General features: G+C 43.3%; 1 protein-coding gene across 1 annotated transcript in view; it reads left to right on the forward strand.

Annotated features, from left to right (window-relative positions):
- LOC137427991 (UPF0606 protein KIAA1549-like) overlaps positions 1–18712 on the forward strand; it is a 75196-nt gene that overhangs the window by 41828 nt on the left and 14656 nt on the right. Inside the window, exons 10-11 of the mRNA XM_078785626.1 lie at positions 3657–3777; positions 13708–14132. Of these exons, the coding sequence (XP_078641752.1) occupies positions 3657–3777; positions 13708–14132 (546 nt within the window). The remainder of the gene's footprint in view (positions 1–3656; positions 3778–13707; positions 14133–18712) is intronic.

Here is an 18712-nt window from a genome sequence, read left to right on the forward strand (position 1 = left end):
TTGTTACCACCTCTTCTTCTTCTTCTTCTTCTTCTTCTTGTTGTTCTTGCAGAGAAGACAAAACCTCAAAGCTCCACCCATTCTGGGAACCATAGCTCCACCCATTCTGGGAGAGCCTTCATATAAACAAATATCCACCATTTTATTAACTCGCATAGCTTTGAGGCCTGTATTGTAGGCCCGTGGTGTCTTCCTCTCACACAGTTTTCTTTCAAATCAAATTCGATATATCATTTCATTTTTCACAGTCGCCAACATAGTTTTAGACTCGGTTGAAAAAAAACGGGAAGAAAATGCGATGAAAGTTGCCCTTTATAGAACGAAATGAATTCTCAAAGGCCTGTAACTTCAAGTCCATTGACATTTTTTTTTTTTTAATCGCGGCATGCTCAGTCATCCACCGCCCGAAATACCAGACGGGAAAATGCCGAGATATATATATTTTGTTTAAATCGCGGCATGGTCAGTCATACACCGCCTGAAATAACAGACGGGAAAATGCCGAGATATATTAAAAATTCGTCCATTTGATGACAATCGTCACGATTAAATATTTAATTTATACGTCGTCACAATAATGTGGAGAGAGGAGCATAGCTTCGTTCACGTGTCGCCACACACGGGAAATTGCCGAGATATATATTTTTTTCAATCGCGGCATGGTCAGTCATACACCGCCTGAAATAACAGATGGGAAAATGCCGAGATATATTAAAAATTCGTCGCCACACACGGGAAATTGCCGAGATATATTTTCACTTTGCACAAAAATAACATCAAGTAATCGAATCAATAGGAATGTCCTGTGCTTATAACATCGACGTTATAGGCACAGCTGCATCTAGGCATTGTGTAACATCGACGCGGCTTTTGTTTTAATTAAAACTTTTTGTACTTGTTTCTTCTGACGATGATGTCAAGGCTGCTGTGAAGCACTGGTTAAGTCAGGGGGGAACATAGTTCTATTGTGACGGCATCACAAAACTACTTCAACATTGGCAGAAATGTGTGGACCACAGTGTTTGTGATGTTGAGAAAAAAATAAGCACCATGGTAGAACAAAGATTGATATTAGTACCTGTCTTTGTTTCATTTAAATATATTTACCTGTTTTGGAGAAAAAGAATAGGAGGCATTACTTTTCAGCATGAGTTTGAAAAAGGAGCAACGGTGCAAATAGAATATGCAGAAGTCATAGTTTGGTGGAAAAAAAAAACTCCATGCTTACATCATGGTAATTAACCCTTGTTGGGTGGCTTGCTCACTGTTGTGAATACAATAAAGACTTCATGAGAGCTTTGGTTCCTCAAATACTTAGATTTGTATGGCTAATTAAATGAAATGGCAATTCATCAAAATAACAGGTTTTTATTGGTTGATCTTCTTTAACTCCAAATATGGCCTTCATATGTTCTTTTGGAAATATAATCTCCAGTTTGCACAAAAGTGTCCATTTTTAAAAATTATATTTACATGCAATTAAAGTTGTCCTCTCATCACTGTGCCAAATAACAAATGCTGATGAAGTAATATGAACGCATTTAAAAACTATGGATGAACTGTATAACAGACCAACCCTAGTCTTGAAAAGACGAGATTTCCATTGGACCTACATATTAAAATGCAGATATTATGAAACATTAGCCTCGCCTCTCTCTCTCTCCCCTCTCTCCCCTCTCTCCCCTCTCTCCCCTCTCTCTCCTCTCTCTCCTCTCTCTCCTCTCTCTCCTCTCTCTCCTCTCTCTCCTCTCTCCTCTCTCTCTCTCTCTCTCTCTCTCTCTCTCTCTCTCTCTCTCTCTCATATCCCACCCACATCCCCCCCACTTAAGTACCCCATATATTCAGTCATCTCCCCATTTTTCTTGTCACTTGCTTATCATCTCTCTTTATTCCCATCAAGGAGAGGTGATGGGATGGAATGGCATTTGACAGGACAAAAGGGCCATAGAACACCAAAAACAACAATCCCATAACTAATGTAAAAAGTAGAGAATGAAAAAATGATATACCGTACATACGAGGGTAAATCAAAAAGTAAAGGTGCAATATGTGTGTAATATGTGTGCAATAAATTGCCTTTACTTTTTGATTGACCCTCGTATATTTATTTATTACAGATCTGATATCGGGGTGAAACGGGGCGTAGATTAGAATAGTTATTCCATAGTGCATGTTATAACAAGTGTGATGTGATTTCTGTACTTAATGAATTGTGTCAAGCATGTTTAGAAAGATCGAGGGATTCTAGTCCCTCAGCCAAGTTTATCTCTCTATGCCCTGCCTTTCCCACATCCCCACATTATTGAACCTTCCCCCATTGTATTGGCTAGAAAAAAAAAAATCACAACCATTGAAAAATTTCCGTAAAAGAAAATATCTGAAAATAAAAGTCGGCCGGTGCGGGTCATGTGACTCAAGACAATGGAGCTTACACTCAAACCGGTAACGCAATCTTCCGGATCTTGCCATATTTATGGTAAATAATATATACTGCTGTAGCTGTAAACTTTTAAACAAAGAGTTCATTCTAATCACTAATTTTTGATTTACTTGAGATATATATCTGCTTGCAGAATGTAATCACAATACACTTCATCAAATCTATAAAGCTCTCTCACAATCCACATCATCAAATATATAAAGCCTAAATTTATTACTTATGCACATAAGGTACACCTGAGTAGTTGCTTGCAATGTGCAAGCATGTACCACTGGTATGTACAGTAAACCCTTAAATAATGTGAATTTGAATATCGCGGTTTTGACCAATCTCTGGCAACTTCTGTGTACCGATTTAGTTATCGTGCGGCTTAATTTTGACCAATCGTTGTTTGTGAACTGAGTTGTGACCGATATCTCGCACCACAAGCCTTTTGTTATTTGTCACGCACGTTAATGTATTTTCTCGACGCCCAGGAACCAAACACCATTTTTTCCATAGGCAATAAGTTTTAACTTTCGTGGTTTTGAATATGCTCTTCTTTTTTGAATATGCACCATTGTAGAATAAAGATTGATGTTAGTATCTGTCTTTGTTTCATTCTAATATATTTACCCGGTTTGTAGAAAATGACACTTATTCTAATATGCACTATCGCGAGGTTTGTGGAATTAAATTCTCAATTTTATAGACCAGTCCATCCCAGATAGGCAACAGACCAGTGGACTGGTAAAAAATTGAGAATTTGAATAATAAACCAGTGGGCTGATAGTGTTATATATGTTGCCCTTTTGATTTTGCAACTAAATAAAGTCTCAGTTCTACGGAACATCAGCAAAATTATCAGAGATGGTACTAAAATGCTGCAAATGAGGCAGGCATCTCTATGATTATGGTTTTAAAGTGGGTTCCTGTAACTGAGTGTCTTGCTGAGCTATAAATTCTAAATTTGCAAATTAATCTCTGGCCTTTGGTTGCTTTATCTTTCAACAAGCCAAGTTTTCTTTCTGATCGGGTATTTTTTGAGGTATGATGCACTTTTCTTACATATCGAGATGTCATTCTTATTCATCTAAGTATTGCGTGAGAAAATAGACAACATTTACCTGCCGATGTCAACAGAGAATGTGAGTCCAGATTTATAATTTGTTTGAATTGGGGAACTGATCAATATCCTATTCATAAAAGTTCACTCGTTTTCTTTCTCCGATTCCAGCTCACGGGCTAAGAAAGGAAGGAAGAAACGAAGCCCCCAGCATCCGGCTGCTGACCAGGAATGCCTTCTTGAGTCAGACACTGATGCACCAAGTCGTCTTGCTTCAAATGGAACGCACATGGTTAGTGAATTAGCATACACATCATGGTATGTGAATTAGCATACACATCATGGTATATTTTGTAGTTACAGAGCACCTGTCTAATAGAGACTAAACTGTATGTGATCTGGTATGAGAAATTGAATTAGAATACAACTTGAAGAATTGTTTTCTCTGTCATTTCAGCAATTATTAGAGTTGATATGAGACATTTGTTGGAATAATATGATGTTCTAAGATTGGTATTTTGCACTCATTATTGTTTGACATGATGTGACCTGTAGATATTATTCAGCCTTTTCCCAAGCACAGTTGTCTGTCATGTCATTTGTCGTGAGGGAAGGGATGGAGGGGGAGCATACACCAGATATAGACTTGACAATGAACCATCAGGTCTTTGAGAAAGGAGATGGGTTTGATAGGTCAACCTTGAATTGGATGGTGTTTTCTTGCTCTCCTGAGAGTGGAGTGCTTGTTGCAAGTTTTGTCTAATGATCTGAGATTGCCTTCAGTCGGATTTGTCTGCCATGAAGAGAAGGAAAGTTGTTTGAGGAAATGCCTCACCAAAGCATTGCGTATATTGGGAGTGATCTTAGATGAGGTGTCACTCTCTGTGCTGTGCCAAATTGGTGATCTGAGATGAGATGAGGATGAGGATGATCTAAGGAAAGATTTATGGATTTATCAACTGCAATGATGGATTCCATGACATTACTGATTATTGGAAGTAATCTGATAGGCCTGTAGTTAAGGGGATCCGTTTTTCTACCACCAGAGGTGAATGGAGGATATGTTTTCACCCATGTCTTTCTGTCTGTTTATTTGTCTGTGAGCAGGATATCTCCAAAAGTTGTGGACAGATTCAACTGAAACTTGGTGGACAGGTTACGTATGTGACATTGTGACAAGGATGAATTTATTCGATTTTGGGGCGATCCGAATCCGGATGTGGATATGAGAATTTTTTTAATTTGTCAGTGATTCCTCAGCATTGAAAGATGGTGCCAAAATGATATATAGCATGATATTTTAAAAAGTTTTGACAAAACTGGTTAGGTGACAAAAACAAGCCGATTAGGTTTTGGTTTAGGTCCAGATCTGGACTATCAGTGGTATATAAAACGTAAGCTGTTTGTCCTGGCAGAGGTATGCTCTCTGCCAATTTTCATTATAGTTTATGTAATCCAGTGATGTTAGCTGATTTGCAAGCAGAACTTACCTATTAGAAGAAATTACCAATTTTGTGAAAGCATATTTATCCAAATAATGATTGAAGTGACAATCTTCAGGAAACTAATGAATTATGCAGTGGAGTGGGTGACGGTTCGGAGGGTATGTTTGAGTATTTTTAACCACATTTCTTTAACGTAACTGCTATTTCAATTTAAAATGCTGAGATTTTTTTTGTAGTTACTTTTTTGTTATGATTGGGGTTGGGTGGTAACGAGGGCGGTTATGGGTGTGTTTGTAGATCGGTTTTTCAGAAATTAACGAGTCAATGTGAAATATATAAAGCGAGGATTGAAAACATACAGAAGGAAATCGTTTCGGGGGTGAAGTGATAGCAGAGTGTGGTTATGAGTTATGACAGCCCAGCAGATACACCATGGTTCGGCAAATGCCGTTGAGACAGCTGCTCTGCTCCCATATGAGTAGATTTTACAGGAAGTTAACCAGTTGTATGCCGACGAGAGCAACAGTATGGCCTGCCTGTATATATGCGTGGTTTGAGCATCTTTGATGCTTGATGTTGGTTATGCGGTCGCGAATAGCAGAGGGACATGGGCCACGAATAATAAATTGTACACCAGAAAGCTTCCTGCAAATAGTCAAAACCACGAGTGCTACAAGTGAAAACCTATGCTGTTGACAATAAAGTGGAGTTTTAGAAAGAAATACACAAATTACAGGACTGAAATTACTGCTATGCTTTAACATTAGAGTTGTGATATCATGAAAACTATTGTTTAGGATATCATGAAAATATCATGAAAACTATTATAAAGTGTAGAAAAAGGAATTCGATTGGAGTAAACTAGGTCTTATAAGAATGAAACCATAATGCCTTGAGAAGTCTCGCATGATTGAGAAAAAAGAATAAGAAGTGTGAATATCAAAATAGGTAGGTGATGAGGGAATGAAAAAGTTGGTAAGGAAGTAAGAACATTTCAAGGGTATAAGAACAAATATCATAATAATACTAGAACGGCACTTTGTAGAGAGCATACCGCTACCTGGTGCTGAACAGTTTATGTTTTGTATCCACCGATATACCAGATCTGGATCCGGACATGAACCAAAATGTAATTGTCTTGTTCTTGACATCTAACCAACTATTCCACCTAGTTTTGTAATAATCTGTCGACAACTTTTTTTGAAATATCGTGTTATATATCATTATTAGCCCTATCACTTAATGGTGAAGAATCACTTTAAAAAAACATTTTCATGCTCGTATCCGGATCCATATTCGGATCTTTACCAAAATCGAATTGATTTGTCATTCACACACTCAACCAGTCCACCAAATTAGGTGCGAATCCGTCCACAACTTTTTGAGTTATCGTGCTATATATCAGTTTAAGCCCCATCATCACTCAATGGTTTAGAATCACTTTAAATTCTCTGATATGGATCCGGATTCGAATCTTCACCAAACTTTATTCACTTCTTCCTGGTCACATACCTAAGCTTTTTTTTTTTTTTTTTTTTTTTTTCTCTTTCTCTTTTTTGTTTGTATACTGAATCGAGGCTCGTGAAAGAGCTAACATTTATTTCACAAACAAATCAACCAGACAAACAAAATATACAAAAAGAGGGAGCGGAAGACAAGATGGGGAGAGAAGGGGAAGCACACAACCACAACATTTGAGAGCAGGGAGAAGTGTGGGAGGGAGAGGGCTTGGGGGCAGGAGGCGTGGGAAGGGGAGGGGGGGGGGGGGGGGGAGAGGTATAAAACACAAGGGGACCGAAATTAGCGGGGGTAGAAAAGATCAAGGTTTTGGATGGGGGAGGATAAGAGATGGTGGTGAACAGCTGTTTTAAAGACCTGGAGGGTGGAGTGGGATTGAAGAGAGTGAGGGAGTTTGTTCCAGAGGTGGGAGAAAAGAGGAATGAAGGAGTGAAGGTGAGCAGAAAGTCTTGATTTTGGCAGTTTAACCATAAGAGGGTTGCAGGCAGATCTTGTGCGACCTGTAGGAATATTTGGGGGACAGAGCCCAGAGAGGGCTGGGGGGGCAAGGCCAGAGAGGAGTCGGTAGAAGACAGAAAGACCACCAACCTGCCTGCGGTGAGTGAGTGAAAGACCCTTGGAGTTAGCTTCATCGCGGGAGATTCCAATGATTCTGAACGCTTTGGTTTCAACAACGTGAAGACGGGCTAGGTGTGAGGCAGGAGCACCAGACCAGAGGGGAGAGCAGTATTCCATAGAGCTGCGGATGAAAGCCTTGTATGTGGTGAGGAGCTCAGGTGTGCCAAGGAAGGACTTCGCACGACGGAGGATGCCCAATCGGCGACTGGCTTTGGAGGCCAGATTTGAAATGTGGTTTTCCCAGGAAAGATCATGGCAAATAGTGAGACCCAAAAGCTTGAGTGACAGAACTTCTTGGAGAGGATTATTCAGAAAGTGGATGGGAGGGTTTTTCAGTTGGTCTTTTCGGGGAGACATCGTAAGAGTGTGAGATTTATTAGGATTGAAAGACATGTTCCATTTGTTTGCCCAGTCTGTGATTTTGTCCAGGTCTGCAGAGAGTGAGGAGGCTGCAGACTGCCGATCTGAGGGATGAGGAATGGAGCGACAGAGAGTAGAGTCGTCAGCAAAGAGATAGAGAGGATTTTCAAGAGAGTCAGAGAGATCATTGATGAAGACCAGAAAAAGCACCGGGCCCAGAACACTACCTTGGGGAACTCCAGCCTGAACAGGAGGAGGAGATGAGAGAAACCCATTCAGGGCCACACGTTGACTACGACCAGAGAGGAAGTACGCCAGCCATGCGTGGAGATTTCCATGGATACCAAAGGAGGAGAGTTTGGTGAGCAGAGCAGGGTGCCAGACCGTATCGAAGGCACGTGAAATGTCAAGGGAGACAGCTCTAATTTCCTGTTTAGCGTTGAGGACCTCCATCCATTGTTGAGAAAGCAGAAGCAGCATGTCCAGAGTAGAGTGACCAGGTCTGAAACCAAATTGATGATCAGAGATCAAGCCATTGGAGAAGAGGAAAGATTTCATATCTGAAGCAATGATGGATTCCATGACTTTGCTGATAATTTATTGGGAGAAGGCTGATTGGTCTGTGGTTGCTGGATCTGTTTTTGCACCTTTTTTGTGCAAAGCGGTGATGTTGGCTGATTTCCAAGCAGATGGCAGATGACCTTGAGCAAAAGAGAGGGTGAAGAGAACAGAAAGAGGGAGTGAAAGAGCGGAAGAACATGATTTTAGGACCCGTGGGCTGATGCCGTCAGGACCAGTTGCAGAATCAGAGTCGAGGGTTGACAGAAACTTTCCCACCTTGTCAGGAGGAAAGGACACAGATCCAGGAGCAGCTGGGTACGACTGGGTACAGTGGGTACAGAGAGGGATGGGTTTGGGACACAAGATTTAGAGGCAAACACAGAGTTGAGGTATTCAGCTTTTTCACGTGCGGAGTCAGCCGTTAAGCCATTTGAGGTGAGGGAGGGGATGGAGGAGGAACAAACACCAGAAACAGATTTGACCAGACGCCACCAGGATTTGGAAGAGGGAGACAGATAAGAGAGTTCGGTCTTGAGAACGGTGAGATATTGTTTCCTGGCTCTCCTGAGGGTGGACACACACTTGTTTCGGGCTTTGTGAAAGGAAATGAGATTTCCTTCCATTGGATTTGCTTTCCAGGAGACGAAAGCAAGTTGTTTCAGGGCAACAGCCTCACCACAAGATTCCGTGTACCATGGATGGGAGGAAGGGTATGACAACTGAAGATGAGATGGGATAAATCTGTGCATGAGAGAGAGCAATTTACTTTGAAAGAATTCCCAGGATGAGTTGATGTCAGAGGCGGTAGAGATGGGAGACCAGTCCAGATGATTGATGGCTGCTTGAAGACCGTGCCAGTTGGCCTGAGTGAAATGCCAGACTCGTCGACGCTGAGGAGGCACTCTGAGAATGGTCAGAGAGATGTCCACTTTGACAAGCACATGATCAGATGAGCCGATTGGAGCAGAAGAAGAGCAGCAGACATTTTCAGGGAAGTTTGTCATAACCAAATCCAGAAGAGAAGATGCTCCGTTGACTGAGATCCGGGTCGGGAAATTGACAGATTGTGTCAGTCCCAGTGAGTCGCAGAAATCCTTTGCTGAAGAGCCATGGCTGGTGAGAGAGGCACCCACACCCAGCCAACTGGCATGGTGACAATTGAAATCACCACATATGAGGAAGAGAGATTTGGGATGGGTAGATAGAAGTTGGTCCATATTATCAGACAGCGAGATGTAGATGGAGTCATCGCTGTTTGGTGGACGGTACAACACACATATGAACAAAAGCTGGGAGCGAAGGGGAAAAAAGCTGTCCACCAAGTTTCATCCGAATCCATCCACAACTTTTTGAGATATAGTGCTATACATAGTTTTTAGCCCTATCTCTCAATGGTGAAGATTCTTTCTCAAAGATTTCTTCTTCTTTCTCATTCTTCTTTCTCAAATCCACGTTCTCGCTTGGAGACTTTTCCCAGATTGTTTTTCATGGTTTTCATGGTTCTGTTTGGATATTGTTGGAATATGTTTAAACCGCAGCCGTGATGCTGCCGCCCCCTCCCCCCACCCCCCGAATTTCCATGTTTTAAACGTTTCCCAGTGTGTACCCTGGTCAGAATAGGTACACCGTATCCCTGCGTGTCGTAAGAGACAACTAAGAGGGTTGGCGTCAGGAAGAGCATCCGGCCATAAAAACAATGCCTCAAAAAAAAAAGAGGAGAACCATGACAATTACAACTACATATGGGCAGGGTACAGCACGAAGTGGAGATCGGTTTCTGAGGTTTGGGACATGGAATGTAGGGACAATGACAGGGAGATCAGGAGAAGTGGTGGAAGTATTGGTCAGAAGAAGAGTGTACATATGTTGTGTGCAAGAGACGAGATGGAAGGGAAGTGGTGTGAGAATGGTGAAGGGCAGGCAGGGACTGAAATACAAGTTTGTGTGGCAAGGGTGCCCGGAGGGCATGAATGGTGTTGGTGTCCTGTTTTCTGAGGAGTTTGTAGACAGTGTGGTGAGTGTGACTAGAGTGAGTGATAGGTTGATGATGGTGAAAATGATGATTGGAAAGCTCTTGGTGAACGTCATCTCGGGATATGCTCCGCAGGTTGGTCGAAGCGATGAAGAGAAGGACAAGTTCTGGTGTGCGATAGAGAAGCTGATGGAAAACGTGAAAGATGAGGAAGTTGTTGTGGTGGGAGGAGACCTGAATGGACATGTGGGAAGGAGTATGGATGGTTTTGAGGGAGTTCATGGGGGTTACGGATATGGTGTGAGAAATGGAGAAGGTGAAAGGATTTTGGAGTTTGCTGATGGAGCTGATTTGTTGATTTGTAATACTCAGTTCCAGAAAGAGGATAATAAGCTTGTTACATACACGTCAGGTGGGTCGACGACAACCGTTGACTACCTGATGGTGCGTAGGCGAGATAGGGGGCACCTCCGGGACACAAAGGTGATCCCGGGGGAGGAGGCTGTTTCACAGCACCACTTGGTTGTCTGCGACATAAGGGTGAAAGGTGCGAGGAGAGCTCGGCGGGTGAAGTACCAACCAAGAATGAAGGTGTGGAGGTTGAAAGAGGTGACAGTAAGGGAGGCATTAAAAGAGAGGCTGAGTAGGGTAGAGGATGATGTGGTTGAGCTTGAAAGTGGTTGGATGTCAATGAAAGCTAGTCTGTTGGGAGCCGTTGGTGAGGTATGTGGATGGACAAAAGGACCACCGAGGGACTCGGAAACATGGTGGTGGGATGATGAAGTTGGAGAGAGGATTGACGAGAAGAGGAAGAAGTTCAAGGAGTGGCAGAAGGCGAAGGGTATGGGAGCAGAAACAGCAGAGCATGAAAGTTATAAGGCAGCCAGTAAGGCTGCAAAGAAAGAGGTAGCAAAGGCGCAGGAGGCATGTAGGAAAATGTTCGGAGAACGCTTGGATTCGGAAGAGGGTCAGAAAGCAGTATTCAGGATTGCAAAGCACATAGCGAAAGAGAGGTGTGATGTGATGGGGGTGAGTTGCTTGAAAGATGAAGTGGGACAAATCATTGTCGACCCAGATGGAATTAAAGGAAGATGGAAAAGATATATGGAAATGCTGTTGAATACAGAGAATGAATGGGATGGCAACATAGAGAGTAACCCAGTTTTAGGACCGGCAGAGACGATAACTGAGAAGGAAGTTGAGGAAGCGATAAAAGCAATGAAGAGTGGAAAAGCGGGAGAGCCGATGGGAGTTGTGGGAGATATGTTGAAGGCAGCAGGAAGTTGGGGTGTGAAGAGAATGACAGAGATCTGTAATCTGGTGGTGAAAGAAGGCCGCATTCCAGTGGACTGGGAACTGAGTGCCCTCGTCCCTCTATACAAGGGGAAAGGTGACCCTCTGGAGTGTGGCTCGTACCGAGCGATAAAGTTATTGGAGCATGGAATGAAGGTGTTGGAGAGGAGAATAAGGAAGAAAGTGAAGATCGACGAAATGCAGTTTGAATTTATGCCAGGAAGAGGAACGACAGATGCGCTTTTCATTGTGAGGCAGTTGCAGGAGAAGTACATGGAGAAGAGGAAGAAGTTGTTTTTTGGGGTTGTTGATCTGGAGAAAGCATTCGATAGGGTTCTACGCAAAGTATTGACATGGGCATTGAAGAAGTTAGGAGTGGAGGAATGGTTGATCAGAGTAGTGATGGCAATGTACAAAAGAGTGCGCACAGCTGTAAGGACGAAGGATGGGAACAGTGGTGAGTTTGAGGTGAAGGTGGGAGTGCATCAGGGGTCGGTACTAAGTCCACTACTATTTGTAGCTGTGATGGAGGTGCTGGCTCAGAACGTAAAGGAGGGTTTACCGTGGGAGTTGTTGTATGCAGATGATCTGGTGTTGATTGCGGAAAGTATGGATGGACTGAAGGAAAAGATGAACAAGTGGAAGGAATGTATGGAGACAAAAGGTCTGAAGGTGAATATCGGAAAGACGAAGGTGATGGCAAGTGGTAAAGTATGTGATGAGGTGGAAAGAACTGGGAAGTGGCCGTGTGCTGTGTGCAGGAAGGGTGTCGGAGTGAACTCCATTCAATGTACAATGTGCGCTGAGTGGGTTCATCAAAAATGTAGTGTTCTGAGAGGGTCATTTACCAGTGTGGCAGCTACATTCAAATGTAAGGTGTGCACAGAGGGAGCTGCAGATGGAGGAAATGTTGAGTTGGATCTTGGAGACGGCGTGAAGCTAGAAGGTGTGAAAACATTTTGCTACCTCGGAGACATGCTGAATGGAGAAGGTGGATCAGACTCGGCAACGGTTGCTCGAGTGAGATGTGCATGGAAGAAGTTTCGGGAACTGAGTGGCGTGCTGATGAGGAGGAGAGTGTCGCTGAAGCTGAAGGGAAAGGTGTATGCTGCATGTGTGAGAAGTGTTATGATTTATGGGAGCAAGACATGGGTAATGAACGTAGAGCAGCAACGAAGGCTGGAAAGGGTGAAAATGCGAATGGTTCGATGGATGTGCGGAGTATCGTTGAGAGAGAGGAAGACAAATGATGAATTGCGAAAGATGATGGAAATATTGCCTGTGATTGATGCTGTGAAGAGGAACAGGTTGAGATGGTTTGGTCATGTGTTGAGGAAGGATGAAAGTGACTGGTTGAGAAGAGTGATGGAAATTAATGTCGAAGGAAGTAGAGGACGGGGAAGACCGAGAAAGACTTGGCTAAAGATGGTGGAAGAAGAAATGCGGGCAAGGGGGTTAACAAGGAGAGATGCAGAAAATAGGGCAAAATGGAGAAGATTGTCTTGGGGACCGCAAGGCTAACCCCCGCTCTAGCAGGGAAAATGGCCTTAAAATGCATGTTGTTGTTGTTGTTGTCTCAATGGTGAAGATTCACATTAAAAGTTCTCTGATCCAGATCCAGATCCGGATCTTCATCAAAATCTAATAAATTCGTCTTGGTCACATACCCAACCTCTCCCCCAAATTTCAGTCCGGATCTATCAACAGCTTTTTGGGATATCCTGTTCACAAACAGAGAAACAATCAGACAGGTGTTAGAACATAACCTCCATTCACCTTTGGTGGTGGGGGTAACCGCATGATGAAGTGATGTTTTGTTTGTAAATATGTTAAAAGTTAATGAAATAATCGTACAGTACAGCGTGGCATGTAAATTGGAGTACATGGTCATCACTATTCTGGAGTTGGAGGATAAAAGTGAGTTGATATGTCAGAATGGCAGGATAGCCCAGACGTATGCCCATTTGCCCCTGAGCTTCCTATCCTGGGTTTGAATGTCGACTCAGTTATAAACTGTTAACTCGGTGTTTCACAGGCAGTGTGTGGCATCAATGTGTGCGCTATCCCTTGCATGGCTGTTAAAAATGGTTGTCCTGTCTGCTGGCATTAGTTGTTGGATGTTAAAGATCCCACAATGTCGTTTGCGAAGAGTAGGCCAGTTATTACTGGCACCATGGTTAAATTTCAAATTTATAGACCTCTATTTGTGTATCCTGCATCAGTGATAATTCATTCAAGACTGCAACTACAGTATAGTGAAGAAATTCTGTTTCAGCAGAACCAACACCAAATAGAACATCGTGCACAAATACGAGTGATACTTGTTTGCAACTGCCCAATTTGAGCCCCATTTGTGAATAGTTCTGTATTTAAATTTTCCCAAAAATTGCATGTGAATGCTGCATGTATTATTTATACATGGCTATAACAATGGCTTTTCTGATGTTTTTTTTAGTCTGAAATCGACTCCACATTTGAAACAGTGGCTGCTACAAAGCTTTCTGCCAAGACTCCTTCTAAGCCTACAGATTGCACACCCCCACCAGTTCCAGCTCGGCAAGGTTACAACATCCAGACTGGTAAATCGGACTCCCTGACACCACACCACAACATAACAGGCAAGGAAGGACTCGTGAAAACAGATGAACCAACAATAGATGAAGCACGCCGACGAATGCACTCCCTTTTGGATGAAGCATTTGCATTGGTGTCCTCAGCCGCAGCAATAGGTCCTAAGGCAATCCCAACCATATCCCAGGCCAGAATAACCCCTCTATCACAGACCACTTGGGGAGAATTCAACAGACTTCCATGCTCTGGGCCATGGAATGTGCAGGCCTCATCAGAGGCTTGGCCATCACAGCACAATGGGATTTTGGGGTACGTTTTCATATCTTTATTCCCTTTGTCAATCCCTAGCCCTGTTTTCACAGAAACCCATACCTTATTACCCCCACCCCTGAAATCTAAGTTCTATTTCTCAACAATGTTACTTTTTCCACCTCTCTCCCATTATTGGAACATCTTAATATCAGTGAGGTTGAAAGGACATCTAGTGAACACCACCATCATTCAGATATATGCTGCACCTTCTGATAAAGAAAAATTGGAGGGGTTTTATGGAAAGTTACAGGAACTGAAAGAACATGTGCCTAATGGAGATGTTTTCATCATTATGGGAGACTGGAATGCAAAAATTGAAGAAGCGGGAGCACCAGGGATTGCAGGAAAGCACAGACTTGGTATCCAAAATGAATCATGGGAGCGAATGCTGGAGTTATGTGTGGAGAATGATCTCGTAATTGCAAACACATAGTTTAAACAACCTAAGCATAGACTGTGCACATGGACTTCACCTGAGTGGGCAACATATAAATCAGTTTGACTAAATTCTCATCAACAGAAGATGGGTAAGTGCTGTGCAATCTGACAATACTCTGCCAGGTGCAGACTGTGTGAGATATTATGAACTCCTTTTGCAACACTAAATGTCAAATTGATAAAAGTGTAAAAAACAAAACAAACTCAAACCAGATATGACTTCTTTTTATTTTTCTTTTTTTTCCCCTTTCTTTACAACAGCAAGGCTCATGGAAGAGCAAGGTAGAAAAGAGTGGGCAAACATTAAGGGAATGAATGAACCTTAAGTGAGTGAATGAACCGGAAAAGAGGAGAGGGAGGAGGGGAGGGAACACTGAAACCAGCAATTGAAATCGTTGGGTTAGGAAAGGTAAATGGGAGTAATAAAGACCATGGGTCAGAATTGGGGATGACAAGAGATGGCATAACAGTGGGTTAGAATATTTTTGCTGACAGCCACCAGCCTCTGGAAGGTGGTTCCATAAATGGGAGAGGCGAGGAATAAAAGAGTTGACGTATGCAGTCAGTTTGGAATACCACTCTTAATTAGGAAGGTTTTCGAAAGTGACAGATATTGTGACATGGACAGGATGTGAATTGGAGTGAGACTTAAAAATGCATGCAGAGGAATTTGCAGAAGGACGCACCCTTGCCCCGACAAACTCTGCAATGAGCCAATTTTGCCGACAGGCCCCAATCCACACAGGCGTTTAGCATGGCCAGGAGGAAGTGAAGACGAGAAAAAGTCATCGCCTCTCGTACTGCCACACGCCATCGTAGCAGCCCAGTTTTGCGGTTGGATTCTGCACCACTCGATGAGCTGCCTCCTCTCAGCGTGCATCGCAAATAGCGGGGCAGGACCGCAGCTTGCAAAGCCACAGAGGGTCTGCAAAGTCCCCAGGTGCAAAGCATCTCCAGACCTTGAAAACGTATGTAAACTAGAAGGGCACTTGGTAGAGCACATACCTCTCTACCAGACTGATTAGTTTACATTTTTTTAAATCTCACTGATAGGCCAGATCTGGATTCGGACCTGAAACAAAATTTAATGAGCTTGTTCTTGTCACTGAATCAACTCGTCCACCAATTTTTGTCATAACTCGTCCACAAGTTTTTAAGATATCGTTCTATATATCGTTTTTGGACCCATCTCTCAAAGGTGAAGAATCACTTAAAAATAAAAAAAATCCTCATATCCGGATCTGGATTCGGACTTTCACCAACGTCAAAGCAATTCATCATTGTCAAAGACCCAACCTATCACCAAATTTCATCCAAATTCGTCCAAAACTTTTTGAGATATCATGCACACAAACAAACAGACAGGTGTGAAAACATAACCTCCATCCATCCTCTGTAGGCTGATGAAACAATATGCAAGAAACGTTAAAAAACAATTTGCAGAGCTAGACTTTGTTGACAGAATGCCAGACAAATTGTGGCAAAAGTTTGAAGACATTGTAAAATATGATGCTAAATAAGACCAGTTCTCTTTATTCATCCAGTTGGCGGTTTATTGCAACTTCAACAATGAACACGGTCTGAAAGACATAAGAACAAACATAATGATCAGTAATGATTAAGAATCCTCTATCTCCTCCCAAGTCTTTGGCATGGAAAATATAAGTGTATAACAAGTAGGTGTGTCTTTTGGCATGACAAAGACTGAGAATATGAAGAATATATGTAACTAACTTTGAAGCTAATTGAAGAACTGGTGAACCAGAAACCAAACATAATGTCAGTAATGGTCAATGCCAGAATCACATGTCATAGTCAGAGTGCCAGGCAGGCTTGCTAGTGCTTCGGCCGGACAGTCTGGGTGCAGCAGCTGGTTTGTCAAGCGTAGGGCATGTGGTAACCGTATTGGGTTTGGGACCACTGACTTGAGGAGGTGACATTGGAGGCGCTGCACTGATATGCCGAGTTACCTGCGATGACTTAGCCATAGATGGGGATGTAGCATCATCAAAGAGCTGATGGCGGCCAGGAGGGCTCCGGTTGACCCTGGGTTATTCAACAGGAAACGTAGCAGGTGGCTGTGGTGGAGTGGTGTCAGAGTTGATGGTGGGATGTTGCGGTGGCATTGGACTAGTAATGGATGGGCCACAAGCCTCCTTGTGACTGGCCGGGGTTGTGGTGTGCACAATGCATGGGTGTGGGATGTTCTGCTGAACCATTGGTCTCTGCACTCCACTATCACCATCTATCGTCAATCTTGGTAGGGGTGTTAGCACAGGAATGTACTTTCGCAGGAATTTCCTATTGCGCAGAGTATCCCTTCCTGAACCGTCAACTCTTACCACATATTGGTCAAACTGGCGAACCTCGATGATGACGCCGGTTTTGTCCCATTTGAGGGGGTGTGGCCCGGTCTGATTCTGGATGCGAACACAGTCGCCGACAACAAGGGGCAAGAGTCTCTTGGTATGTTCAGACCAGCGTTCAGCGTCTCTCATGTGGCGGTTGCGAAGTGCTTCTTCCCGAGCCGCCAGAGTCCCACGCCAGTTGTTATGAGGTTTGTATCTGCCAGGTGGTATTGGGATGAAGTCTCGAATTGGGCGGCCAAAAATGCACATCGCTGGAGAGAGTTTTGTGTCTCTGTCTGGAGTATTTCTATACTGGAGCAGTGCACGTTGGAATGCATCGGTATCAAGGCCTCCATTAGGGCTAGTGTTGTCCATGAGAAGACGCTTCACAGTCTTGACACCAACTTCAGCAAGGCAGTTGCTGTGTGGATAAGCTACTGAGGCGAGTCGATGATGTACACCCCAGTCCTTGAGGAATTGACGTGTAGCGACAGCTGTGAATTCAGGACCACCATCGGAAGCTAATTCATCAGGGATACCAAATGTGACAAAGGTACGTCTTAGGCAAGCGATGAGTCCACCTGCACCATGTGAGGCTCTCTCAACTATCGGCCAGTTAGAATACCGGTCGACCACTACCAAGTAGTTGCATCCTTTGTAGTGAAAGTAGTCGGCACACATGCATTGGAATGGATAATCTGGAGGTGTCAGAGGAGTGGGTGGTGCACTTGGATTGGAGGGCGCAATCCGATTACAATGGCAGCACCCAGCACGAAGGCGATGACTTGGGCGAATGGCAGGGGCGATGCCAGGCCAGAAGATTTAAGACTCGGCTCTCGCAGTCATAGAGGTGACCCCTTGATGGGCAGCGTGCAGAGCGGCTAACACCTCGTCCCTGAGAGACGGTGGTTCATCATTACATTGTTACACATAGCTGTACCAAGATTGACTTAGGTCCCTTCAGCCATTCTTAAGTTGTGGTAACAAAAACCTGTCACGGAAGCAAGCACGGACGGACATACGCATGCACGGACAGACGGACAGCAGCTGAATGGACAACTCAAAAAAGAAAAAGGCAAGCCAGGATTTACAGCAGGTCTTCAGTTCACCTGGTTGGCATTCCCATCTAAGCCCACGGCTCATGATGCTCATATCGAAGAAAGTCGTGGCTGACTTCTTGTGACATTCATGATCACATTTCTCCAAACATCCCTATCTGCCACTGCTTCCCGAAGCTTCGGCAGAGAAAGCTTGGTTGCAGCCTTTACCCCATACCTCCGCACATACAAGACCGTGTTCATAAATAAGACCAGTTCTCTTTGTTAATCCAGTTGGCGGTTTATTGCAACTCCAACAATGAACACGGTCTGAAAGACATAAGAACAAACATAATGATCAGTAATGATTAAGAATCCTCAAGATGCGAAAAAGAACATCCCAAAGTCAAGCAGAAAGAAAAGGCTCAATGGCTGTCTGAAGAGGCAATAAATATCGCAGATAGAAGAAGAGAGATGAAACCCAAAGGCGCATCAAGAGAGGACATCAAGCAGCTAAACACTGACTTCCAACGATAAGCTAGCAAAGACAAATAATTATTTCAGAGACACGCACAGAGATAGAAAATGACAACAGAAAGGGGAAAATAAGATGTCTTTTTAAAAAGATAATAGATCACAGCAAAGTTTAGGTCTAGGATTGGGGTCCTAAAGAGTAGAACAGGAAAAGAAGAAACACAGATGGAAGGAATATACTGACACTCCATACAAACAAGATAGCAATATGATGACAGCC

This window comes from Myxine glutinosa, chromosome 1, assembly GCF_964187855.1.
Source record: "Myxine glutinosa chromosome 1, kmMyxGlut1.1, whole genome shotgun sequence".
Classification (NCBI taxonomy): domain Eukaryota; kingdom Metazoa; phylum Chordata; class Myxini; order Myxiniformes; family Myxinidae; genus Myxine; species Myxine glutinosa.